Here is a 27750-nt window from a genome sequence, read left to right on the forward strand (position 1 = left end):
AACTTTTATTGTGAAAAACATTTTTCGATGCATTTTGCTTTTTATCTGACTTACTGTCATATTTAAGTGTTACAGTATAATTGTGTCTTTTCCAGAAAATGACTTTCTTCAGGCTTCTTATTGGGGAACATAACCTTACTGTTGGAAGATATAGCGCCACTTGTTGACTTGGCATGCACTTGCCAGCCTGTGTGTGTGTGTGTGTGTGAGTGTGTGTGTGTGTGAAAATGCTGGAAATTATGTTTGCAAAAGCAAAGAGAGAGAGATTTTGATCTTGGAACTCTGTTATTTAGTATTCTATTATCCAATAGGGTGTCATTTTTCTTAACAATAAGCCTAGATCATTAAGCAAATGTGACTTCTTAATTGTGCTGTTTAGTCAATGGACTTCTGCACAGTGAATGAAACACAAAGCACATCATGGTGAGGATGAGGTGTCACAAATCAGCTGTGACAAGTTCCGTCAACTTTTTGAAAACTTTTTCTTAACGTTCACACGTTTTGCTCTGCTTCGGTTTTTGATAAAACACGGGCTCTCCCAGCAGCCACAAGACATTGAAACAACGCTGACAACTTGTTGAATTAGTTCCTGACGTTGAGCAACTCAAACATAACGTTGAAACAACATGCTTTCTGACGAGGTTTAGTCAATGTCAGGTTGTGACGTTGATTTGACCATTGAAATTTGGTCGTTTTCCAACCAATATTCTACAACACAAATGCGTTGAAACAACATGCTTTTTGACGACGTTTAATCAATGTTGGGTTCTGACGTTGATTTGACCATTGAAATTTGGTCGTTTCCCAACCAATATTCTACTACACAAATACAACGTTGAAACAACATGCTTTTTGACGTTTATTCAATGTCGGGTTGTGACGTTGATTTGACCATTGAAATTTGGTCATTTCCCAACCAGTATTCTACTACACAAATACGTTGAAACAACATATTTTTTAACGACCTTTAATCAATGTTGAGTTCTGACATTGATTTGACCATTGAAATTTGGTTGTTTCCCACCCAATATTCTACAACTCAAACATAACGTTGAAACAACATGCTTTTTGACAACGTTTAATCAATGTTGGGTTCTGACGTTGATTTGACCATTGAAATTTGGTCATTTCCCAACCAATATTCTACTACACAAATACATTGAAACAACATATTTTTTAACGAAATTTAATCAATGTTGATTTGACCATTGAAATTTGGTTGTTTCCCACCCAATATTCTACAACTCAAACATAACGTTGAAACAACATGCTTTTTGACAATGTTTAATCAATGTCAGGTTGTGACGTTGATTTGATCATTGAATTTTGGTAATTTCCCAACCAATATTCTACAACACAAATACAACGTTGAAACAACATGCTTTTTGACAACGTTTATTCAATGTCAGGTTGTGACGTTGATTTGACCGTTGAAATTTGGTCGCTTCCCAACCAATATTGTACAACAAAAATATGTTGAAACAACATGCTTTTTGATGACGTTTAATCAATGTTGGGTTCTGACGTTGATTTGACCATTGAAATTTGGTCATTTCCTAACCAATATTCTACAACACAAATACGTTGAAACAACATGCTTTTGGACAACGTTTAATCAATGTTGGGTTCTGACGTTGATTTGACCGTTGAAATTTGGTCGTTTCCCAACCAATATTGTACAACACAAATACGTTGAAACATGCTTTTGATGACGTTTAATCAATGTTGGGTTCTGACGTTGATTTGACCGTTGAAATTTGGTAATTTCCCAACCAATATTCTACAACACAAATACAACGTTGAAACAACATGCTTTTTGACAACGTTTATTCAATGTCGGGTTGTGACGTTGATTTGACCATTGAAATTTGGTAATTTCCCAACCAATATTCTACTACACAACACAAATACGTTGAAACAACATATTTTTTAACGACCTTTAATCAATGTTGAGTTCTGACATTGTTTTGACCATTGAAATTTGGTTGTTTCCCACCCAATATTCTACAACTCAAACATAACGTTGAAACAACATGCTTTTTGACAACGTTTAATCAATGTTGGGTTCTGACGTTGATTTGACCATTGAAATTTGGTCATTTCCCAACCAATATTCTACTACACAAATACATTGAAACAACATATTTTTTAACGAAATTTAATCAATGTTGATTTGACCATTGAAATTTGGTTGTTTCCCACCCAATATTCTACAACTCAAACATAACGTTGAAACAACATGCTTTTTGACAATGTTTAATCAATGTCAGGTTGTGACGTTGATTTGATCATTGAATTTTGGTAATTTCCCAACCAATATTCTACAACACAAATACAACGTTGAAACAACATGCTTTTTGACAACGTTTATTCAATGTCAGGTTGTGACGTTGATTTGACCGTTGAAATTTGGTCGCTTCCCAACCAATATTGTACAACAAAAATATGTTGAAACAACATGCTTTTTGATGACGTTTAATCAATGTTGGGTTCTGGCGTTGATTTGACCATTGAAATTTGGTCATTTCCTAACCAATATTCTACAACACAAATACGTTGAAACAACATGCTTTTGGACAACGTTTAATCAATGTTGGGTTCTGACGTTGATTTGACCGTTGAAATTTGGTCGTTTCCCAACCAATATTGTACAACACAAATACGTTGAAACATGCTTTTGATGACGTTTAATCAATGTTGGGTTCTGACGTTGATTTGACCGTTGAAATTTGGTAATTTCCCAACCAATATTCTACAACACAAATACAACGTTGAAACAACATGCTTTTTGACAACGTTTATTCAATGTCAGGTTGTGACGTTGATTTGACCGTTGAAATTTGGTCGCTTCCCAACCAATATTGTACAACAAAAATATGTTGAAACAACATGCTTTTTGATGACGTTTAATCAATGTTGGGTTCTGACGTTGATTTGACCATTGAAATTTGGTCATTTCCTAACCAATATTCTACAACACAAATACGTTGAAACAACATGCTTTTGGACAACGTTTAATCAATGTTGGGTTCTGACGTTGATTTGACCGTTGAAATTTGGTCGTTTCCCAACCAATATTGTACAACACAAATACGTTGAAACATGCTTTTGATGACGTTTAATCAATGTTGGGTTCTGACGTTGATTTGACCATTGAAATTGGGCCATTTCCCAACCAATATTCTACAACACAAATACAACGTTGAAACAACATGCTTTTTGATGACGTTTATTCAATGTGGGGTTCTGATGTTGATTTGATCATTGAATTTTGGTCAATTCCAAACCAATATCCATCCAACCATTTTCTACCGTTTGTCCCATTTGGGGTCTCGAGGGGTGCTGGAGCCTATTTCAGCTGCATTCGGGCAGAAGGCGGGGTACACCCTGGACAAGTCGCCACCTCATCACAGGGCCAACACAGATAGACAGACAACATTCACACTCACATTCACACACTAGGGCCAATTTAGTGTTGCCAATCAACCTATCCCCAGGTGCATGTCTTTGGAGGTGGGAGGAAGCCGGAGTACCCGGAGGGAACCAACGCAGTCACGAGGAGAACATGCTAACTCCACACAGAAAGATCCCGAGTCCAGGATTGAACCCAGGACATTCGTATTGTGAGGCACACGCACTAACCCCTGTTCCTCCGTGCTGCCCCCAACCAATATTCTACAACACAAACACAACGTTGAAACAACATGCTTTTTGACGACATTTAATCAATGTCAAGTTTTGACGTTGATTCGACGATTGAAATTTGGTCATTTCCCAACCAATATTCTACAACACAAATACAACGTTGAAACAACATGCTTTCTGACGATGTTTAATCAATGTCAGGTTGTGACGTTGATTTGACCATTGAAATTTGGTCATTTCCCAACAACGTGGATCCAAGTTTAGACATCAACGTTGTCTCAATTGACAAATTTAATACAAAAAATATATATTTTGCAACAACGTTTCAAAGTCAGTTTTTAATCAATGCCGTGCGCCTGCTAGGTTCCTCATTGTGACATTTCTTAAACGGGCCGTTCTGTGAATGGGCTTCTGCACTGCATCGACAGCGACAGGGTTATACCACTCACCTGACCATGTTCTTGTGCTGCTCTCTAATTCAGTCCTAATGTTCTCAGTATTCTGCTTGTCCTCGTCTTTTCTTGAACGCACGCAAATCCCCGGCCGTCTTTCTGCCAAGACGACGCTCTGCTGAAAATTCCGGTTGCGTGTGAGACACTTTGGGGAGTTTGTCCTACAGGGACAACACGGTGATGATTTAAGAGGATGGCCGTGAAGAAGGTGGCACTGAGTACACAACAACAACAACACAATTAGCCATGACATGTGACATTGATTTACTTGTGCTCCTCTGGCGCCCTCTGGCGGCAGTAACCTGATTTGCAGGCTGCTCAGTGTTGTCAAGTCTTTGCAAAGGCAGGGGCTGTGTACCTAATGAAGTGACCTTTGACCTCTGAGAGTGACCTGCGGGAGACGTGACTGAGACAAGCTGAGAACGTTTAATGCACGTTTACAGAAGCGACACAATACCTACTGCACGCGTCACACCACCAGGCGTTGCCGTGGCGACGGTGGATCTTTATTGACGACGATGAGCGTAAAAACACCAGAAGCCACATGAGGAGAGCGGTGGTCCGCAGCACTGATGCATGCTGGGACGTGAAGGCTAGAAGCGTCTGGGTTCGTTCGGGTACTTCCTGTCAGCTCCGAGGCTCCGCCCCTCTATGTTTGGCCCATGAAGCTGCCAGGAAGCGCGTGGTGCCTTCGCGGTCGCTAGTAAACAAAAGTTCTGGAGGCTTCCAGGCCGCTGCGCCGTCGGTCGCCATGGCGACGGCATCCCTCTCAAACGCTTCGCAGTGGGCGTCAGGCAATTTCAGGCACTTTGTCGTCTTCCTGCTCCTCTCCCGGCCCCGCCCCTGCAAGTGTCACCATAGCAACAAGGTCAGCGCACAGAGAGCTGGGGGCGAGTGTGCGCGCGCCACTCGCACCGTTCCACGTAGAGTGGTCCGCGGGTTCGAGGTCCGCTGGGTCCTGCGGCAGCTCCTTCCTAGACTCCGCCTTCTCTCGCTCCTTATTGGCCAACTCTGGTGACACACGCAAAGCACACTCGGCGTCACATCGCCGCACATGTGCACGTGCACACCCACCGTCCACCGAGAGCTCCTTCCACCGCTCCTTGTTGCCGGCGATGACGGCGGACAGGTGCGTCCTCAGCGCCGGCAAGTCGATGGCGGTCAACGAGAAGTCCAGCTGTCCGTCGTCGCGGCTGCCATGGTGACCGCTGTTGTGTCGTTGGACGGACTCCACGGTGACGGAGCCACTTCCTGTGAGGCTGCAGCAGAGTGACGTCACTGCCTGAAGGGCTAACTCATGAACAAAGTGCATTATGGGAGTTGTGATACCTGGACCGCCTGTTTCCGGTCTCCCGACCCTTCCTGTCCTCGTCGATCAGAGGAGCGATCACCTTCTCCGTCATGTCCACCAGAACACTGAATGTGGGCTCCACGATGAAGTCGATGAAACCTGACGGACAGGAAGTGACATTTTACGTGGTGGTTGGGGACAAAATTACATGGACACATGAATGAGTGAATCATTCAATGGTCATTTTTTTAGATTATTTGATGTATTTGCAGGTTTGTGTGTTAGTTCCAAAAGTTATGGCTTTATTTTGATGAAATTTCAGGAAAGTGATTCCATTTTGGGGGTGATCTGAAGTCCGGATTTTTTTTAGAAAAATGTTATGTTCAGCAAACAATCCTCCAAGACCCTAAAACAATAACTTATTCAACCTTTTAAGTAGTTTGGCTCTTTTTTGGTATAGACAAAAATATATTCCATATTGTTTTATTTGTATTTTGAAGTCATTAGTTATTCTTTTTTTTTTGGTGATGTATTCATTCATTCCCTTTTCTTTATTTTTTATGTTTTAAGTCACATATTTTTTCATTTTTGAATATGTCACGGCGCGGGCTCGAACTCGCTTTTCTCCTGGCAGCACTCCAGGATACGCCCCGCGTCGCGCTGGGCGCTTCACGCCCACGCAACGGCAAAGCTGCAGGCAATCTTCTATCAGCGCACCTGGGTCTAATCAAGACAAGCAGTATAAAGACCAACGGATCCAGGGAGCTGACGCCGGAACGTAGCCAACTCTTTGTAGTAAGCATTCCGTCTCTGGCTTCCCCTCCCGCGTACTTGGTATCTCCTGGTCTTCCTAGTTTCCCCTCGTCTCATGTCCTTTGTGTCCTCCACAGTGTCCTACCTGTTTCCCCGTGTTCGAGTTGTGTACCTCGACTTCCCCTTGGATTCCGGACTGCTTCCCTCGATCCTCGACCTCTGCTGGCACACGGACCTTGTCGCTTCTCTCCTGCCCCCAACCACCTGCCTGCCCACGGATTACCTCTTTGCCTCGCCCCTCTGGACTGACGAAGGATTCATCCAACACGCACTTACAACAACCCTGGTAACATTTACATTATTAATTCTACACATCGTCTGGCACCACACACTTAGAGTAGCGTACACATCCCACACACTCATCAAAGGTTTAAATAAACCTGTTAACCTGACCTTCCCCGTGGTGTCGTCTCCTTCCCCTGATAAACGTAACATCGATCATTTTGAATTATTGAACATTTGCAAAATGTCATTGTTGTATTTTCAATTAAAACAAAAATGAAAACATAACTTATCAAAATGATGTTAACAGTTTGGCATTTTGGCTTATTTTGTTTTGAAAAAAATATATTTTTAAGTATTTCAATTCATTTTCAAAGTTCATTATGTAATTGATTCATTCATTTATTGACATTATTTTGTAAGTTTTAATTTATATATTTTTCATTTTACGTTTATATATATATAATTTTTGAATAATGCATTTTCCTTTATTAAATTAGGTTTATTAAATAATTTTGTTGTAATTTTGTAATCATAAACATGTTTTAAAGATTTATTGATTTTGTAAAAATGTTTTAATCATTGAATTGTTTAATTTACACATTATCATTTGTATTTATGAAATATTTAAATTGTTTAGAAATTTTGTATTTTTTTACTTATATTTTTATATTTCTTTATTGACTTGATTTTGTTTATATATATATATATACACATATATATATATATATATATATATATATATATATATATATATATATATATATATATATATATATATATATATATATATATATATATATATATATATATATATATATATATAATGTATGTGTGGGAAAAAAATCACAAGACTATTTCATCTCTACAGGCCTGTTTCATGAGGGGTTTCCTCAATCCTCAGGAGATTTTTTTATTTTTTTTTTTTCATACATATTACGCTCTACCACGGTATCGAGCACTATTTTTTGGATAATCTAATTAAGATATATATATATATATATATATATATATATATATATATATATATATATATATATATATATATATATATATATATATATATATATATATATATATATATATATATATATATATATATGAATGAATGAATGAATAGAGAATCCTTTTGAATCGGGAAAAAAATCGTTTTTGAATTGAGAATCGTGTTGAAACGAAAAAAAAAAAAAAGATTTATAATCGAATCGTGACCCAAAGAATCGATATTGAATCAAATTGTGGGACACCCAAAGATTTGCAGCCCTAATATATATATATATATATATATATATATATATATATATATATATATATATATATATATATATATATATATATATATATATATATATATATATATATATATATATATATATATATATATGTATATATATATATATGTGTATATATATATATATATATGTATATATATATATATGTGTATATATATATATATATATGTATATATATATATATGTGTATATATATGTATATATATGTATATATATGTATATATATATATGTATATATATATATATATATATATATATATATATATATATGTATATATATATATGTATATATATATATATATATATATATATATATATATATATATATATATATATATATTAGGGCTGCAAATCTTTGGGTGTCCCACAATTTGATTCAATATCGATTCTTTGGGTCACGATTCGATTATAAATCTTTTTTTTTTTTTCGTTTCAACACGATTCTCAATTCAAAAACGATTTTTTTCCCGATTCAAAAGGATTCTCTATTCATTCAGTACATAGGATTTCAGCAGGATCTACCCCAGTCTGCTGACATGCAAGCAGAGTAGTAGATTTTTGTAAAAAGCTTTTATAATTGTAAAGGACAATGTTTTATCAACTGATTGCAATAATATAAATTTGTTTTAACTATTAAATGAAAAATTACAAATAAAAAAATAAAAAATCGATTTTTTTAAAATGAGAATCGATTCTGAATCGCACAACGTGAGAATCACGATTCGAATTGATTTTTTCCCACACCCCTAATATATATATATATATATATGTATGTATGTATATATATATATATATATATATGTCACTATTATTATTATCATTATTGCCATATTATTACCGTTTTTCAAAATTTTTTAAATAACTTTATTGTACGTTATTTGATATATTTATTATTCAAATCTTCCTTGATAGTTTGAGTCTTACCAATCTGTGATTGTGCGATTACGGTTGCCTTGCGGTCACAGAGAGGAGAAAAAGGAAGTCCGAGCTCCACTTCTTTGTCTCCCTGGAAAACACAGCATGTCAGCCAAGAAAGACGTGCAGGATTGCGTGTATGCGTGCATGTGTGTGCGTGCGTGTGTGTGCGTGTGTGTGTGTGTGCACCTGTCTGAAGAACTCCTCCATCAGGCTGTGTGTCCAGCGGAAGTGCAGCGGCCACGCTTTAGCGGGATGACTGATGTCGGCGGCGTGAAGCATCAGAGACAAAACCTTCACCTTGTCCAAACTGCCGGGACGTCACATGACCAGCAGAACATCTGAGTCATTGCCGGAAATACGCTTGGCGCCAGGGGTCAAAGGTCACTGACCCGTGTGATTGTGTCAGGGTGTTCCTCATGGTCTTGATCTGCTGGAAGTGACACGACATGTCCGTGGACATAACCATCTCGATGACCAGCGCCCTCAGCTCCCTGGAGACAACGTGACAACCTATTGACAGTGTGTGTGTGTGTGTGTGTGTGTGTGTGTGTGTGTGTGTGTGCGCGCGCACCTCCAGTCTTCCTTGTTGAGGTTGACCAGGATGTTGGTGTCCTCCTCCGCCATCAGCCTGTAGGCAGCACTCACGTGGTGGTTCTCCAGCACCGACCTGTCGTTGTAGAAGATGGCCACCTCCGACCTGAGGCATGCGCCACACGTCACCGGCGAGCGTGCACGGGGACTCACTTTGCGGAAGGTACATACCGGGTGTGGATGTGGAAGTTGTTGGTTGTTCCCGTGTGCTCAAAGTCGTGAATGGCCGCCGCAAACACCATCGCCAGGATCTCCAACTCACTGAGCCAGTGCTACACACACGCACACACACACACGCACACACACGCACGCACACACGCACGCACTTTGACTGGGGGGCCGCATTGGGCTTAAAAATTTGGGCCCGGGGGCCGAAAGTAGACTGCATGCAAAGTAGAGGGTGCGACTTATACTCAGGAGCGACTTATGTGTGAAATTATTAACACATTACCGTAAAATATCAAAATAATATTATTTAGCTCATTCACGTAAGAGACTAGACCAGGGGTCGGCAACCCAAAATGTTGAAAGAGCCATATTGGACCAAAAATACAAAAACAAATCTGTCTGGAGCCGCAAAAAAGTAAAAGCCATATTACATGTGTCATGAGATATAAATGTAATTAAGAGGACTTAAAGGAAACTAAATGACCTCAAATATAGCTACAAATGAGGCATAATGATGCAATATGTACACATCGCTAGCCTAAATAGCATGTTAGCATCGATTAGCTTGCAGTCATGCAGTGACCAAATATGTCTGATTAGCACTTCACACAAGTCAATAACATCAACAAAACTGACCTTTGTGCACTCACGCACAACCTTAAAAGTGTGGTGGACAAAATGAGACAGAAAAAGAAGTGGCATAAAACACGTCCTAGAAAGTCGGAGAAAGTTATACATGTAAACAAACTATACGGTGAGTTCAAGGACCGCCAAAATAAGTAGGACAAAACGGCGCTCGCCAAATACTCGGATCAGTGAAGCATGTTTAATATAAACAGTGTGATTTATAACATGTGTCATGTTTGTCCTCCTACAGAAACCATACTAAAACAAAAAAATAGATTTTTTTCCCATCATCTTTTTCCATTCTTCATACATTTTTGAAAAATCTCCTTAGAGCCACTAGGGCGGCGCTAAAGAGCCGCATGCGGCTCTAGAGCCGCGGGTTGCCGACCCCCGGACTAGACGTATAAGATTTCATGGAATTTAGCGATTAGGAGTGACAGATTGTTTGGTAAACGTATAGCATGTTCTATATGTTATAGTTATTTGAATGACTCTTACCATATAATGTTACGTTAACATACCAGGCACGTTCTCAGTTGGTTATTTATGCCTCATATAACGTACACTTATTCAGCCTGTTGTTCACTATTCTTTATTTATTTTAATCTGCCTTTCAAATGTCTATTCTTCGCCACGCCGCGTGGCGAAGTTGGGAGAGTGACCGTGCCAGCAATCTGAGGGTTACTGGTTCAATTCCCACCTTCTACCATCCTAGTCACGTCCGTTGTGTCCTTGAGCAAGACACTTCACCCTTGATCCTGATGGGCCTGGTTAGCGCCGTGCATGGCGGCTCCCGCCACCAGTGTGCAAATGTGTGAATGTGTGTGTGTGAATGGGTGAATGTGGAAATAGTGTCAAAGCGCTTTGAGTTCCTTAAAAAAGGTTGAAAAGCGCTATACAAGTACAACCCATTTACCATTTATCAAATAAATTTCCCCAAAAAATGCGACTTATACTCCAGTGCGACTTATATATGTTTTTCCTCTTCTTTATTATGCATTTTCGGCAGGTGCGACTTATACTCCGGTGCGACTTATACTCCGAAAAATACAGTACTTTTTTTCTACACTTTGAACCCTGCGTCTTATAAAACAATGCGGCTAATTTATGGATTTTTCTTTGCTGACGGCCATGCTGCAAAAGAAGCAAAGGCATTAAAAAAGGGTGTTATTGTTTGCGCCGTCTTTTGGATGAGTTCACTCATCTCCCATTTTGTGCATTCAACTGGAAGTACAAGTGCCGTTCCCTCTTCTATCAGTCCATAGCGTTTCTACTCGTAGGGATTCTTCATTCATCACGCCAAGCAACGTTTGTAAGTTTTACAATATAACTAAAACTGTTTATACTTACTAAACCATCTCATGTGCGATGTCTGTAGAAGTGTTTTCATGCATAATTTTACGTGCTATCGTATTGTAATCAAGCCAGCGTCATTAGCATTAGCTAAAATGTTACCACATTGAGTGTCTGTGTTAGTATTATTAACTCACAACAACATTCTTTTGTATTGTTTTAGTTTCACAAATTCCTCGGTAAATTCAGCAAAACGTCTCCGTGGAGTTATCGAGTCTGTTTAGCTGATTGGAGAGCTAGCTTGCGCAACTAGCGGGTCCATGACGATGACTTCTGTTTTGTTTGATAAGCCGTTTGGAAACAATTAAGGTCTGTAAATAAACATTTATAAAATATTTCTGTGTAAATAGCTCATTTCACAACGTATACATATATCTGCAGCTTATAGTCTGGTGCAGTTTATATATGGAAATCTGTTTTTCCTTTGAAAATGTAGTGGGTGCGGCTTATGTACTGGTGCGCTCTATAGTCGGGAAAATACGGTGCTCCTGTTTTGTAGAATAAATTGTGAAACTTCAATTCTATCATCATTTAAGACCGCCTTAGAATAAAAGGATCTGGGTGGACTCTTCTCTCCCAAAGGGGCGGGGCATAATAGTACCATGAGTCCGGTGTGCAACATCAGGAAGTGTGCCGTCTGGGTGACGTCAGCGGCGTGGACCAGGTTGTGGTACGGGTTCTTGTGTTTGCTGTAGCCGTTCTCCAGAGCCTCCACGAACTGCACCAGAGCCGGGACAGGGATCTGGACACAGGACAGACTGTGGCTACAACTGGTCCTGACTCCGTGGTAACGACAAACACACATGGCGACGACGTGGAGATGTGTGTACCCTGAACCTGTTGATGAGGTCATAGCGGGTCAGCAGCTCGTAGACCAGGAACTTGAGGGCGTGGTCTCCGGTGGCTTCGTGCAGAAGGAACACGTCAAAGGACCACTGATCCACGTCCTGAAAACACAACATCACTGTTGTTCCACCTGGAGGCCAGCAGGGGGCAGCACTACTTTGTATGGAATAATCATCATCATCTTGAACGATACAAGCGCAAATAATTAATACAAATAGTATGAAAACAAGACATTAAAAGTATAAATATAATATTATATATTACAAATAAAAATATATCATAAATGACTAATACATAATAAAATATATTATAATTAAAAATATAAATAAATAATAAAATATATAGTGACAAATTACAAATAAAAACAATTGTTATAAAATGTAATAAAAAATTTATAACAGAATTTAAAGTGTGACATTTAATTATATCACATTTCAGAAGGTTTTTTTTTAATCATTTTATTTTTACATTCTGTGTGACGTATTGTGGAAAAATAACCAATTTAAAATGATGAAAGACTGTTTTTATTCAATGACATCATCTGAGACGCATGATGATGTCACTTCCTGTTTATTGCTGTTGCCGCAGCAATAAAACTTTTTTTTGGGTTTTATATATACCTTGAGAGCTGTCAGAGCCGTGGGCGGGTACGAGAGTCCGGCCATGTTGGAGGTCCGTCTGTACATCCTGTCTCGCACGCGCGCACACACACACACACACACACACACACACACACACACACACACACACACACACACACACACACACACACACACACACACACACACACACACACACACACACACAGATATATAAATATCGTGCGCACACAGTCTCCCATCCTCCTCCGCACTTTGTGAGCAGGATGGATTGTCAGTCGCCATGGTAACGGCCGTCCAAACACAGCGTGGCTGATCATTTTTGATTTCACGTGTCGTTAAGCCGCTGGCAGATGAAGCGATACCTCGCTGTCAACGGCGACTAATTTGAGCCCTAATGACCGCGGACTTCACCATCATCATCATCATCATTGCTATCAGGCTCCACAGAGCGAATGTCTCCGCACTAACGTGATCACGCCGCGCCCTCACCCTGAGGTCCACAGATGTCCTTTTCGTTCCTCACCCGTCCTAATTGGGCTGTCAGTTGTCTAATGGGGTACATGGTGGTGGTCTGGATGCGGCGTTGTGACGAAGCTCACCTCTCAACAAAGATCCCGGCCTGCACGGCGTGGACGATGCTGCGGAATCGGGGTTTTTCTTCCGGGCGACGCTTGGCCACGCCCATCTTCCGGCTGAAGGTGCACGCCAGCCAATCGCGCACCTCGCTCGGCACCGACTCGGCCTGCAGGTCGCTGAGCTCGTCCTCGGGGTCCAGGAGACGCCTGCAACACGCCGGCGGCGGTCAAAAGTCTTTTTCAAAGGGTTATTTGTCTTACTTGGTCTCGTCCGTGTAGACGGCGTCCAACATGGAGGCCGCCAGCTGCAGGTTGCGACGCAGCTCCTGCAGGTCCACCACGCCATGGTCCATCTGGTCCAGAACCACTTTGAGTCTGTCCACACAAACAAGAACCAGAAGTGCTTTGTTACCTTCACTAAGGACACACTCATATTGTGAGGTTTATTCTTTTGAATTACATTTACTTATATACAAAACCCAAAACCAGTGAAGTTGGCATGTTGTGTAGATGGTAAATAAAAACAGAACACAATGATTTGTAAATCCTTTTCAACCTATAATCAATTGAATAGACTGAAAAGACAAGATACTTAACGTTCGAACTGGAAAACTTTGTTATTTTTTGCAAATATTACTTTATTTGGAATTTGGTGCCAGCAACATGTTTCGAATTAACTGGCACAAGTGGCAAAAAAGACTGAGAAAGTTGAGGAATGCTCATCAAACACTTATTTGTTACATCCCACAGGTGAACAGGCTAATTGAATCCAGTATTATTATGTATTTTACAATGTACTGCTTTTATATTTCCTGTATTTTATATTGTTACTTTGAACTGTTTTATATTTAAATTTTTTATCCTGTAAAGCATCTTTGAGTACTCTGAAAAGCGCTGTACCAAATAAAATGTATTACTATTATTATTATTAATTGGGAACAGGTGGGTGCCATGATTGGTTATAAAAACAGCTTCCATGAAATTTTCAATCATTCACAAACAAGGATGGTGCAAGGGTCACCACTTTGTGAACAAATGCATGAGCAAATTGTTTAAGAACAACATTTCTCAACCAGCTATTGCAAGGAATTTAGTGGGATTTCACCATCTACGGTCCGTAATATTATCGAAAGGTTCCGAAAATCTGGAGAAATCACTGCACGTAAGTGGCAATGCCCGTGACCTTGGATCCCTTAGGCGGTACTGCATCAAAAAGCGACATCAGTTTGTAAAGGATATCACCACATGGGCTGGGGAGCACTTCAGAAAACCACTGTCAGTAACTACAGTTGGTCGCTACATATGTAAGTGCAAGTTAAAACTCTACTATGCAAAGCCAAAGTCATTTATCAACAACACCCAGAAACGCTTCGCTGGGCCCGAGCTCATCTAAGATGGACTGATGCGAAGTGGAAAAGTGTTCTGTGGTCTTACGAGTCCACATTTCAAATTGTTTTTGGAAACTGTGGACGTTGTGTCCTCCGGACCAAAGAGAAAAAGAACCATCCGGATTGTTATAGGCGCAAAGTTGAAAAGCCAGCATCTGTGATGGAATGGGGGTGTATTAGTCCCAAGACATGGGTAACTTACACATCTGTGAAGGCGCCATTAATGCTGAAAGGTACATACAGGTTTTGGAGCAACATTTGTTGCCATCCAAGCAACGTTATCATGGACGCCCCTGCTTATTTCAGCAAGACGATGCCAAGCCACTTTCTGCAGGTGTTACATCAACGTGGCTTCAAAGTAAAAGAGTGCGGGTACTAGACTGGCCTGCCTGTGGTCCAGACCTGTCTCCCATTAAAAATGTGTGGCGCATTATGAAGCCTAAAATACCACAACAAAGACTGTTGAACAACTTAAGCTGTACATCAAGCAAGAATGGGAAATAATTCCACATGAAAAGCTTCAAAAATGTGTCTCCTCAGTTCTGAAACGTTTACTGAGTGTTGTTAAAAGCAAAGGCCATATAACACAGTGGTACAAATGCCGTTGTACAAACTTTTTTGCAAAGTGTTGCTGCCATTAAATTCTAAGTTAATGATTATTTGCAAAAAAAAATTAAGTTTCTCAGTTCGAACATTAAATATATTGTCTTTGCAGTGTATTCAATTGAATATAAGTTGAAAAGGATTTGCAAATCATTGTATTTTGTTTTTATTTACCATTTACACAACATGCCAACTTCACTGGTTTTGGGTTTGGTAAAATGATTGTATTGTTTCTTTATTATTTAATTGTGTGTCTTTTTCACTACTCATCTTATAATTGAACTCTATTTTTAAATGCATATTGCAGACTTGAGAGGGAATGTGGCCCAACAATGACAGCTTTCGTCTAATCAGGTGAAACCAGGTAGTGATGGCAGGGGTTGATGAGCTAGCAGAGTTACATTTTGGGTTACGTGTCCTTAAAAAGGACAACTGCAGAGGATTAGCGTGACGACACAAGGCAGCGTGACGGATGTGCTAAGGCTTGCCTCCCCTCCACGGCGCCACCTGCAGTCGCTCAGGCTACTTTTTTTTTCTCTCTTTGTAGGCGCTCATTTGTCTTAAGTGACAGCGGGAGATGCCACTTTGCACCCTCACAGATGTGAGATGTCTGTTTGTTCCATAGTAGAACTGGTTGAGTTATATATATATCTTTATATATACACACATATATATATATATATATATATATATATATATATATATATATATATATATATATATATATATATATATATATATATATATATATATATATATATATATATATATATATATATATACATATACATATACATATATATCTATATATATATATATATATATATATATATATATATATATATATATATATATATATATATATATATATTAGTATACATACAAACATATTTGTACATATATACATATGTATATATTTATATGTATACATATGTATAGATTCATATATACGTATATACATTTCCATCCATCCACATATATATACATATATACATACATATACTGTATATTCACAATTATGAACACAAAACAAACACATTTAAATAGAATAATTAAAAATAAATTATTATACCTAAATAGTACAAAATATGTCAATTAAATACAATAAAAACATATTTACATTCAAACTTACAAACACATTTAAATACAAAACCCAAAACCCAGTGAAGTTGGCACTTTGTGTAAATGGTAAATAAAAACAGAATACAATGATTTGTAAATCCTTTTCAACTTATATTCAATTGAATAGACTGCAAAGACAAGATACTTAATGTTCGAACTGAGAAACTTAATTTTTTTTTGCAAATAATCCTTACCTTAGAATTTAATTGCAGCAACACATTGCAAAAAAGTTGGCACAGGGGCATTTTTACCACTGTGTTACATGGCCTTTCCATGAGCTGAGGAAACCAATTTTTGAAACTTTTCAGGTGGAATTCTTTCCCATTCTTGCTTGATGTACAGCTTAAGTTGTTTAACAGTCTACGTTGTCGTATTTTAGGCTTCATAATGCGCCACACATTTTCAATTTGAGACAGGACTGGACTGCAGGCAGGTCAGTTTAGTCTTTTACTATGAAGCCACACGTCACAGAATGTGACTTGGCATTGTCTTGCTGAAATAAGCAGGGGCGTCCATGATGATGTTGTTTGGATAGCAACATATGTTGCTCCAAAACCTTTCAGCATTAACGGTGCCTTCACAGATGTGTAAGTTACCCATGTCTTGGGCACTAATACACCCCCATAATATCACAGATGCTGGCTTTTAAACTTTGGCCTATAACAGTCCGAAAGGTTATTTTCCTTTTTGGTCCGCCAGACCACAGAACACTTTTCTAATTTGCATCAGTCCATCTTAGAACAGCTTGGGCACAGCGAAGTGTTTCTGGGTGCTGTTGATAAATGGCTTTCGCTTTGCATAGTAGAGGTTTAACTTGCACTTACAGATGTAGTGACCAACTGTAGTTACTGACAGTGGTTTTCTGAAGTGTTCCTGAGCCCATGTGGTGATATCCTTTACACACTGATGTCGGTTTTTGATGCAGTACCGCCTGAGGGATCGAAGGTCACGGGCATTGGCGCTTACGTGCAGTGATTTCTCCAGATTCTCTAAACCTTTTGATAATATTACGGACCGTAAATGGTGAAATCCCTAAACTCCTTGCAATAGCTGGTTGAGAAATGTTGTTCTTAAACTGTTCGACAATTTTCTCACGCATTTGTTCACAAAGTGGTGACCCTCGGTCCATCCTTGTTTTTGAATGACTGAGCATTTAATGGAAGCTGCTTTTATACTCAATCATGGCATCCACCTGTTCCCAATTAGCCTGTTCACCTGTGGGATGTTCCAAATAAGTGTTTGATGAGCATTCCTCAACTTTCTCACTCTTTTTTGCCACTTGTGCCAGCTTTTTTGAAACATGATGCAGGCGTCAAATTCCAAATGAGCTAATATTTGCAAAACATTTACCAGTTTGAACATTAAGTATCTTGTCTTTGCAGTCTGTTCAATTGAAGATAAGTTGAAAAGGATTTGCAAATCATTGTATTCTGTTTTTATTTACGATTAACGCAACGTGCCAACTTCACTGGTTTTGTAGAATAATCAAAAATAAACGACTAAATTTAATAAAACTAATACATTTCCCAAAAAAGTATTAAATAAATAAATAAACACATATTTCGTTTGACCATATTTAAAAACATATTTTAAATTAACAAATTCAATTTAAAACATACATTAGTAAACCTAAATTTAAAGACATTTAAATTTTAATTTACAAAAAATGTTATTTGAAAGAATTAATATAAATAAAAGAATAATTAAATGAATAGAAAAAAATTATAAGAATAAATGAATATACTTAGTTAAAAAGTTCCCAAAGAAATTCATTGAGGAAATAAATTTAGATTAAAAAGATCTAAATTTACAAAGAAATTAGATAGAAAAAAATGAAAATAAATGTATATACTTACATTTAAATTTTGCAAATACTTTAAATCGAAAGATAAACAAACATAAATGAATACACTTTAACTTAAAAAAATCATCGTTTTTAAAAGGTAATTGACACACGTATGCATCAGCTTGACCTCTGCAGTTGAAAGGCATCCTGTTGTTGTCATGGCAACCTTGCTTCTAAACAGGATAGAATAGGTTTTAGTTTCCATGGTAACAGCAGGAAGCAGAGATGTTTTTAAGTTACATGGTGAGTGAAAGAATGTGTGTGTGTGTGTGTGCGTGCGTGCGTGTCTTACCTCTGTGATGTGTGTTTATATTTCTGCCTGGAAAAAAAACAAAACACAATTATGATTGAAATACGCTTTGGTGTCAGTGTTGTGTGGACACAACTTTCCCCAAATGTACACTTTTATCAGAGCTCCACGCATAAGGTGCATGTTTGGAAGACCTGCATGCCTTCACACACACACGCACACATGCATGCACACACACACACACACACACACACACACACACACAACAACGTGGTGCAAACCAAAGGACATATATAGCCATCTCCATCTTTGTTTGCTGCATGGAAGGCACTTGTGTGTGGTTGCCAAGGAAACTGGCCAGCGACATACACAAATATGTGCTCCTGCACACGGCAGGAACCTGTTAGTGTAATCTCATTCAGACACACACACACACACACACACACACACACACACTCACACACACACACACACACCTAATGATTCCAGTCTCGCTGCGACACCCCTCCTGGACTGATGACGGCCATCTTGGACTCCTTGGAGCTCTTTAACCGTCTGACGGTGTTTTGGCTCGCCAGCGCCGTAGTTGTCCACTTCTGCTGCACATGGGCAGAAGTGAGAGACTTTTGGACTGGATGGGTCTCCCTCACACTTTGGACTTTCCAGTGTGTGTGTGTGTGTGTGTGCGCGTGTTTGTGTGTGTGTGTACATGTATCTAGCAACACATTCAATCCTGTTTTAGAGTCCAGTCGGGTTGCTTCCACCAAGGCAGTAGCAGCACACTTCCTGGTTTGGGAACAGGACGGGAAAAACTGTTCCCTCAGAGTCCAATAACTGTGGACCTGTGCTATTCTCACTAGATACGTATGTGTAACTCTCACTGATGCAGGACTTAGAAATGTCCAAAAAGTGCCAAAGTGGACCGGGTCAAGTTCTAGTAGGTCCTGTGAGGGTCTTGACTGGCTGCTTGGCAAGGCTGTGATGTTGCAGTTGTTTCACGTGCACACACACACACACGCACACACACACACACACACACACACACACACACACGCGCACACACACACACACACACACGCGCGCACACACACGCGCACACACACATCGCGCTCCCATCCTCTTGACATCCTTCTCAGCAGCACAACATGACATCATTAGTATGACATCATCAGAATGACGTCATCAGTTGCAGCACTTCCTCTTTACTTACATTCCTCTAAGACGATTCAGAACTTGACTGTTGTGGGTCTGATCCAAAAGATCCACAAAGTCCTGCATCTCCTCCCGCTCCTCGTCCCAGCCGTGTTGCGCCTCCTTTGCGTTCACCTGCTGCATTTTCAGCAGAGCCTGGTCCATGTGTTGTTCCTCCACCTTATGCACCTCCTCTTTCTCTTCCTTCTCCTCCTGCTGTTCCTCTTCCTTCTCCTCCTGAAGCACCTCCTTCATGTGTTGCTCTTCTCCTTGCTGCACCTCCTCCACCTCCTTTTCCTTATTTAGTACCTCCTCCATTTCTTGCACTTCCTCCTCTGCTTCAAGCTGGAGCACCTCCTCTTTCTCCCCCTGCTGGCCATTTAGATGCACCTCCTCAGTTGGATTCTCCTCTTCGTCCTGCATCTCTTTTTCTTCCAACTCTTCCTCCCCCGGCACCTCCTCCTCTCCCACTATTATCACCTCATTGTGTCTTTGCACCTCTTCCATTTCTTGCTCTTCCTCCTTCTGCACCTCCTCAGTTGGATCCACCTCTTCCTCCTCCTGCATCTCCTTTTCTTCCACCTCTTCCTCCTCCTGCACCTCCTTTTCTTCCAACTCTCCCTCCTTCTGCATCTCCTTTTCTTCCACCTCTTCCTCCTTCTGCACCTCCTTTTCTTCTACCTCTTCCACCTTCTGCACCTCCTTTTCTTCCACCTTTTCCGCTTTCTGCAGCTCCCTTTCTTCCAACTCTTCTTCCTCCTGCGCCTCCCTTTCTTCCACCTCTTCCTCCTCCTGCACCTCCCTTTCTTCCAACTCGCCCTCCTTCTGCATCTCCTTTTCTTCCACCCCTTCCTCCTTCTGCACCTCCTTTTCTTCCACCTCTTCCACCTTCTGCACCTCCTTTTCTTCCACCTCTTCCGCTTTCTGCACCTCCCTTTCTTCCAACTCTTCTTCCTCCTGCGCCTCCCTTTCTTCCACCTCTTCCTCCTCCTGCACATCCTTTTCTTCCAACTCTTCCTCATTCTGCACCTCCTTTTCTTCCACCTCTTCCGCCTTCTGCACCTCCCTTTCTTCCAACTCTTCCTCCTCCTGCGCATCCCTTTCTTCCACCTCTTTCTCCTCCTGCACCTCCTTTTCTTCCAACTCTTCCTCCTTCTGCACCTCCTTTTCTTCCACGTCTTCCTCCTTCTGCACCTCCTTATCTTCCACCTCTTCCTCCTTCTGCACCTCCTTTTCTTCCACCTCTTCCTCCTTCTGCACCTCCTTTTCTTCCACCTCTTCCTCCTTCTGCACCTCCTTTTCTTCCACCTCTTCCTCCTCCTGCACCGCTTCCTCTCCCACTAGTAGAACTTCCTCCGTTTCTTGCTCTTCCAGACGCTCCTCCTCAGTTGGATCCTCCTCCTGCACCTCCTCTGCTCCCATTAGTAGCACTTCCTCCGTTTCTTGCTGGTCCTCCTCCTCCACTTGTAGCATCTCCTTCATTTGTTGCTCTTCTGCCAGTTTCTCCACCGGCTCCTGCGCCGCCTCGACATTCTGCGGCACCGCCAGCTCCAGGTGTTGCTCTCCGTCCTCCTGCTCCTCCTCCTCACCCTGACGCACCTCCTGGCTCTCCGCTTCCTCAAGTTTCATCTCTTCTACCTCCTCCTCGGGGGACAGCGCTGACTCCTCCGCGTTCATGTCGGCATGGAGGAGGAGGCGAGAGGTTGTCGGCCGGTTGTCAGACTGCCAACATGGATGCCAGTCGGTGTGGGGAGAAGACGGGAGTTCATCCAACTTGCCGTGACGTCAGCGGGGCGGCCGACCAGGGAACGCCGTTGATCTTTGTCGCGCTCCCACGCAGGAGGCGAGGGGGTGAAAGTTGACGGGCGGAAGAGGTCAGAATGAAGGATTGTCTGCTGGACTCGGCGCTCCGACAGTGGCGCTGAGCGATGCGGCTCCTCGTCCCGGAGAATCGCCGTGGCAACGCAGGAAGGAAGTGAAGACGAGAGAGAGAGAGAGAGAGAGAGAGAGAGAGAGGACGAGGCGAGAGCAGAGAACATTAAACGGCGTTGCCATGGTAACGACAAAGCTGTTGCTAAGAGTGATGGAATCCTGCACACAGAACTCCTCCTCCTTCATTTCGCCACCTCGTCTCTACATCAACACTCAGAAAAAGGAGGAAGAAGTCAGCCTCCCGTCACCGTGACAACACGAGGTTATCATTCAGTCATACAAGTTAAGAGCCGTTCTGGTCCTTTCGCTTGTTTAAAAAAAAAAAAAATCCCACCTCGTCTTGATCTGATTGGTCGATCCGTGGACACGCCTCCCCGTGCTGCGTTTGCTCTGGACTGAACGCAGCGTCGGGCCGTCAGCTGCTACTGGCTGAAGGTCACCTGACAGGCACAAGTGTGTGAGACACAACTTCCAACTCAGGTTTTTAAGAAGCTAACTTACTAACTTAACCCCGAGCATCCTTTTGCCGGGCGCAACATGGGGCCCTGCATGGCATACTTGTCTACATTTGCTTTTGGAAAAAAAGGGACATTTTGTGAAAAGTGTGTTTGCAACTTTGCACCTTCGACCCGAGTTCATTTACTGGCCAGCTTTTATTTTGAAAGCCTGACCTGACCAAATTCAGGCTGCAGAGAAGATTTAGTTTTTTCACTGAAGCTGAAATATGCAAACTTTATGGGATGCCATTAAAAGTTCAAATGTATCATGTGTGTCAGATCTCGACTTTTTCCGGGCTTCACGTTTCAAGACCATGGCCAAAAAAACAAACAAACAAAAAAAAAGCCAATTTTGGATGATCTAAAATCACTCATAATTATTTAACGCATTTTAAATCCAGTTTCACACATGAAGGAACAATTTCAAGCATCCTTTGGTTGGAAAATATTTCAATAACTGACTTGTGGATTGATACCAGAAGTTTATTTAATTAATTTAAATATTAAAATAATAATAATAAGTGTAATATATATTATTATATATTACATTACATAGTAATAATATATATAATTTAAAAAAATTAAATAAACAGTTAAATATTTATTTACATTGAATTATATACAAATAAATCTGTGATTTTTTTACTGACTATAATGGTTATTATAATCAGTAAACTATGCTATCTGACACATGTATTTACTAAAAGCTTTATCATTAATAAGGACGCTTTATTTTGTTACCAAGTTTACGCACCTTGATTTATTTCCGATCATGTCATAGAAACCTGGTGGCGAGCTGAAGAGGATATAACACAATGCATGATGGGACAGTCTGCAAAGCGACGATTCATACACCAAAGTTGATACAAGAGTGCAGATGTAGAAGACGCAGACTCTATGATTCTATGTCAGCTTCTACTCGATCACGTGACTCAGCAGCCGTCCAAAGGTTGTCGGCTCCAAAAATAGAAAGTCTAAAAATGATCGTCAAAGTAAAACGTGTCATGCTGACTTTTACACTTCCTGTTGGGGTGAACGAACTAAATATCCACGGTTAATTTCGCTATCGAACCAATAGGAGGTGGATATTTATGTTTGTCCATCCATCCATCCGCCACCTCATCACAGGGCCAACACAGATAGACAGACAACATTCACACTCACATTCTCACTTGGGCCAATTTAGTGTTGCCAATCAACCTATCCCCAGGTGCATGTCTTTGGAGGTGGGAGGAAGCTGGAGTACCCGGAGGGAACCCACACAGTCACAGGGAGAACATGCAAACTCCACACAGAAAGATCCCGAGCCCGGGATTGAACAAATGCATGAGCATTATATGTAACAACCACAGACACTTCAATAAAATCCCCTGAAGAGCAGGGAAACCTGCGAAACAGGCTTGTAGGGATGAAATAGCCTCTGTGTTTTTTCCTGACCTAACGTATATTCCGCTCTACCCCGGTATTGAGCACTGTATATATGTGTGCATAATATATTAATATTAGAGAAAAACCTTCCTCACCCGTTTACACTCATTCACACAAAAGGGTTGTTTCTTTCTGTTATTAATATTCTGGTTCCTACATTATATGTCAATATAGATCAATACAGTCTGCAAGGGATACAGTCCGTAAGCACACATGATTGTGCATGCTGCTGGTCCACTAATAGTACTAACCTTTAACAGTTAATTTTACCAATTTTCATTAATTACTAGTTTCTATGTAACTGTTTTTATATTGTTTTACTTTCTTTTTTTATTCAAGAATTTTTTTTAATTTTTTTTAATCTTATTTTATAAACATTTTTTAAAAGTACCTTATCTTCACCATACGTGGTTGTCCAAATTAGGCATAATAATGTGTTAATTCCACGACTGTATATATCGGTTGATATCGGTAATTAAAGAGTTGGACAATATCGGAATATCGGATATTGGCAAAAAGCCATTATCGGACATCCCTAATTAATATCATGAATATATAATTAATAATTATTAGAGTTGAATATCAAGAGTATGGGAAAGTTTGACTCCTACTAAGTGTGGAGTTTTTTGCATTTTTCCCATCATGCCTTGCAATGTATTTAAATGGGTATAATTCTGAATTTGTAATGGTGGTTGGCTGTTTTTTTTATAGTATCCACAAAGTTCAACAAACTGGTTGTGTTATGTGTGACCATGTTTGTTGACTTTTTGTGCTGGTTGAATTTTTCAATCCTGCGCCATGACTAGGGAAGGTTGTTTGGATTGGGTCATATAGTTAAATGCTGTGCCTCAAATCCCTAGAAAGTTCACTCATTGGTCACTGGGTGAGTCACCCACAATGTCCACAAGACGATGACATTAAAGCACCTATTAAACCACCTGATGTCTAAATTTAACACATACACACAGTGGGTGGCAGTTTCATCAAGTTAAGTACTTTGTGATAAATGTGACATTGCCTCCCTCTGCTGGTCAATAAAGAGCATTGGCTTTTTGTCCAAATAATTTTGTACCAATCGTCCAGGGATAATGTTAGTGGGATGTTAGTAGAAAAAACGTCATGGCAACGGTGTGATTGGCCTTCCTGCTAATGGAACCCAAATTGTCTCTTCACTAATCAACACTCAAGAGACAAACAATTACTCTCCTATGTGTGGGCGGGCCCAGCTGTGTGTGTGTGTGTGTGTGTGTGTGTGTTATGTATGCAAAGGAGACATACAACATGAACACAGCCGGGAGTCACTTTGTGCCGTTTCTCTCCTACGTCAAAACAAAGCTCTTATTTGAGGAGATCGGTCGAGAAGTTCTACAAAGTTCCTCTGCAGGAATCGAACGTAGACACCACTGGTAGCAAAGGCAACATCTGACCTGTTCTCGCTGGTCGGGGTGACGACCCGCGGCGTGGTGTGGCGGTCATCACGACAAGAACCTTGGTGTCCAGGCTGGAGCAGAAGGACCCCATGGTCAAGCGGAGGTTCAAGTCACCTCCGCGCAGGGACGGACATCCTGCACTCGTGACGCCCTTGGCGGTCTGAGCGCATCGCAGCCTGTCGAGGGGGAGGAGAAGGACCTGTGGTCTGGGGCATATTATGGGATGGAGAGTTAGGAGCAGAAGTATTTGGACAGTAATGTTGTCTTTCTGCAGTTTGTCATAACTTCTCCTCTCATATATTTCGGGTCATCATGGATGTGAACAAAAATCTCTAGAACGCCATTTTTTTTGGAGGTTTGACATGTAGACAAGCATAGCTGTTGTATTTATTTCATTCATCGCTTTGCCAAGGAAAACACACAAAAGATGCACAAACTGACAGCAACAAAACACAAAAACACGTCATCATTAGCGACACACCAGCTAAAAAACACTTACATTTTTAAAAACTGCAGGAAGAATTTGCATAATTCAATTCAAAACGACTCTTTCACAGAGAGAAACAGCGGCCTCTTGGGGTAAAGTTTGCTACTCCTTGATTTCTTCCTTTCCTCATTGGGACTCCTTCCACTAGAACAGGGGTGTCAAACTCATTTTAGATCGGGGGCAACATGGAGAAAGATCTAATCCCAAGTGGCCTGGTAAAATCACGGCACGATAACTTAAAAATAAAGACAACTTCAGATTGTTTTCTTTGTTTAAAAAAAGAACAAGCCCATTCTGAAAATGTACAAATCATAATGGGGTTTTTTTTCGGACTATAAGTCGCAGTTTTTTTCATAGTTTGGCCGGGGGTGCGACTTATACTCGGGAGCGACTTATGTGTGAAATTATTAACACATTACCGTAAAATATCAAATAATATTATTTAGCTCATTCACGTAAGAGACTAGACGTATAAGATTTCATGGGATTTAGCGATTAGGAGTGACAGATTGTTTGGTAAACGTATAGCATGTTCTAAATGTTATAGTTATTTGAATGACTCTTACCATAATATGTTCCGTTAACATACCAGGCACGTTCTCAGTTGGTTATTTATGCGTCATATAACGTACACTTATTCAGCCTGTTGTTCGCTATTCTTTATTTATTTAAAATTGCCTTTCAAATGTCTATTCTTGGTGTTGGATTTTATCAAATAAATTTCCCTAAAAAATGCGACTTATACTCCAGTGCGACTTATATATGTTTTTTTTCTTCTTTATTATGCATTTTCGGCCGGTGCGACATATACTCCGGAGCGACTTATAGTCCGAAAAATATGGTGCATGTTACGGTTAATAGTATTCTACCTTTATTTGTTGTTATTTATACTTTCTGAATAAATTATGTGATGACGTTCATCAGTCAACTCCATCCATCCATTTTCTACCGCTTGTCCCTTTTGGGGTCGCAGGGGGTGCTGGAGCCTATCTCAGCTGCATTTGGGCGGAAGGCGGGGTACACCCTGGACAAGTTGCCACCTCATCACAGGGCCAACACAGACAGACAACATTCACACACTACTCATTGGTGTTAATTTTCAATCTATGAAGATAAAAAAATATCAAACCCAAATTACAGAATGTTATTTATGTAGTTTGCTCATTTTCCTTGACGCGTGCACTAACATGTGTTTTTTTTTACATATGTAGCATAATTTACAAAGATACAAATAATTGCTATTGCGACATCTAGTGGACACATTTAGAACATCAGTGTCTTTCATTCAAAAATGCTCTGCTCATTTTTGTACTTAGCAAACTCATCCCGCAGGCCAGATAAAACCTGTTCGCGGTCCTGTTCTGGCCCGCGGGCCGTACGTTTGACACCCCTGCACTAGAAGGTGCTGCTGTGTGCTAACAAAACACAAAACTACATCATTATTAGCGACACACCAGCTAAAAAACACTTCAATTTTTTAAAAACTGCAGGAAGAATTTGCATCATTCAATTCAAAACGACACTTTCACAGAGAGCGGCCTCTTGTGGTAAAGTTTGTTACTCCTTGATTTCTCTGTTTGCTCATTGGGACTCATTCCACCAAATGGTGCTGCTGTGTGCTAACAAAAAACAAAAATACGTAATTTTTAGCGACACACCAGCTAAAAAACAGAAGAATTTGCATAATTGAATTCAAAACGACTCTTTCACAGAGAGAAACAGCGGCCTCTTGCTGTAAAGTTTGCTACTCCTTGATTTCTCTCTTTGCTCATTGGGACTCCTTCCACTAGAGGGTGCTGCAGTGTGCCAAACACATTTACATCGTAAAAAGAGCAAATTCTTCCCTTCGTCTTCTCGGGCGTTTTCAGTGTTTGCTGGCAGCCGTCTTCTCCGCCTGGTACTTCCTCAGCTGGTTCAAGAAGCCGGGGTTGGGGCAGGTGGCAGGCCGGGCTGCCGCGACAACGGAGAGGGCGTCGTCGAAGGACCGGTCGTCACATGACATCAGGTAGCCGATGACTGCCGCCGGAGCCCGAGAGATGCCGGTGTTGCAGTGGACCAAGACCACGCCTTTCTGAGGGCGGCATCACATTTGTTATTAGCAGTGAAATCTCCAACAGGACTATTCAGACCAGGGGTGTCAAACGTGCGGCCCATACCAGGCCCGTGAACAGCTTTAATCTG

General features: G+C 40.6%; 2 protein-coding genes across 2 annotated transcripts in view; both read right to left on the bottom strand.

The window, feature by feature from the left end:
• On the bottom strand, positions 1–21780 carry pde1a (phosphodiesterase 1A, calmodulin-dependent). The gene is made up of 16 exons (XM_062061420.1): positions 19815–21780; positions 18647–18673; positions 13657–13770; positions 13420–13602; positions 12839–12905; positions 12203–12319; positions 11974–12114; positions 9396–9496; positions 9205–9330; positions 9023–9124; positions 8820–8940; positions 8640–8721; positions 5427–5547; positions 5172–5356; positions 5013–5108; positions 1–4940 (listed from the first exon to the last, which is right to left on the bottom strand). The coding sequence occupies exons 1-16, from the start codon at positions 21470–21472 to the stop codon at positions 4888–4890; spliced, it is 3294 nt and encodes a 1097-aa protein (XP_061917404.1). The 5' UTR covers positions 21473–21780; the 3' UTR covers positions 1–4887.
• Positions 13663–27750, bottom strand: part of LOC133658913 (dual specificity protein phosphatase 19-like) — a 25413-nt gene continuing 11325 nt past the window's right edge. The window contains exons 5-8 of the mRNA XM_062061422.1: positions 25080–27640; positions 22062–22167; positions 18647–18673; positions 13663–13770 (exon numbers count right to left, since the gene is read on the bottom strand). Of these exons, the coding sequence (XP_061917406.1) occupies positions 27434–27640 (207 nt within the window). The 3' untranslated portion in view covers positions 13663–13770; positions 18647–18673; positions 22062–22167; positions 25080–27433. The remainder of the gene's footprint in view (positions 13771–18646; positions 18674–22061; positions 22168–25079; positions 27641–27750) is intronic.

This window comes from Entelurus aequoreus, linkage group LG10, assembly GCF_033978785.1.
Source record: "Entelurus aequoreus isolate RoL-2023_Sb linkage group LG10, RoL_Eaeq_v1.1, whole genome shotgun sequence".
Taxonomy (NCBI): domain Eukaryota; kingdom Metazoa; phylum Chordata; class Actinopteri; order Syngnathiformes; family Syngnathidae; genus Entelurus; species Entelurus aequoreus.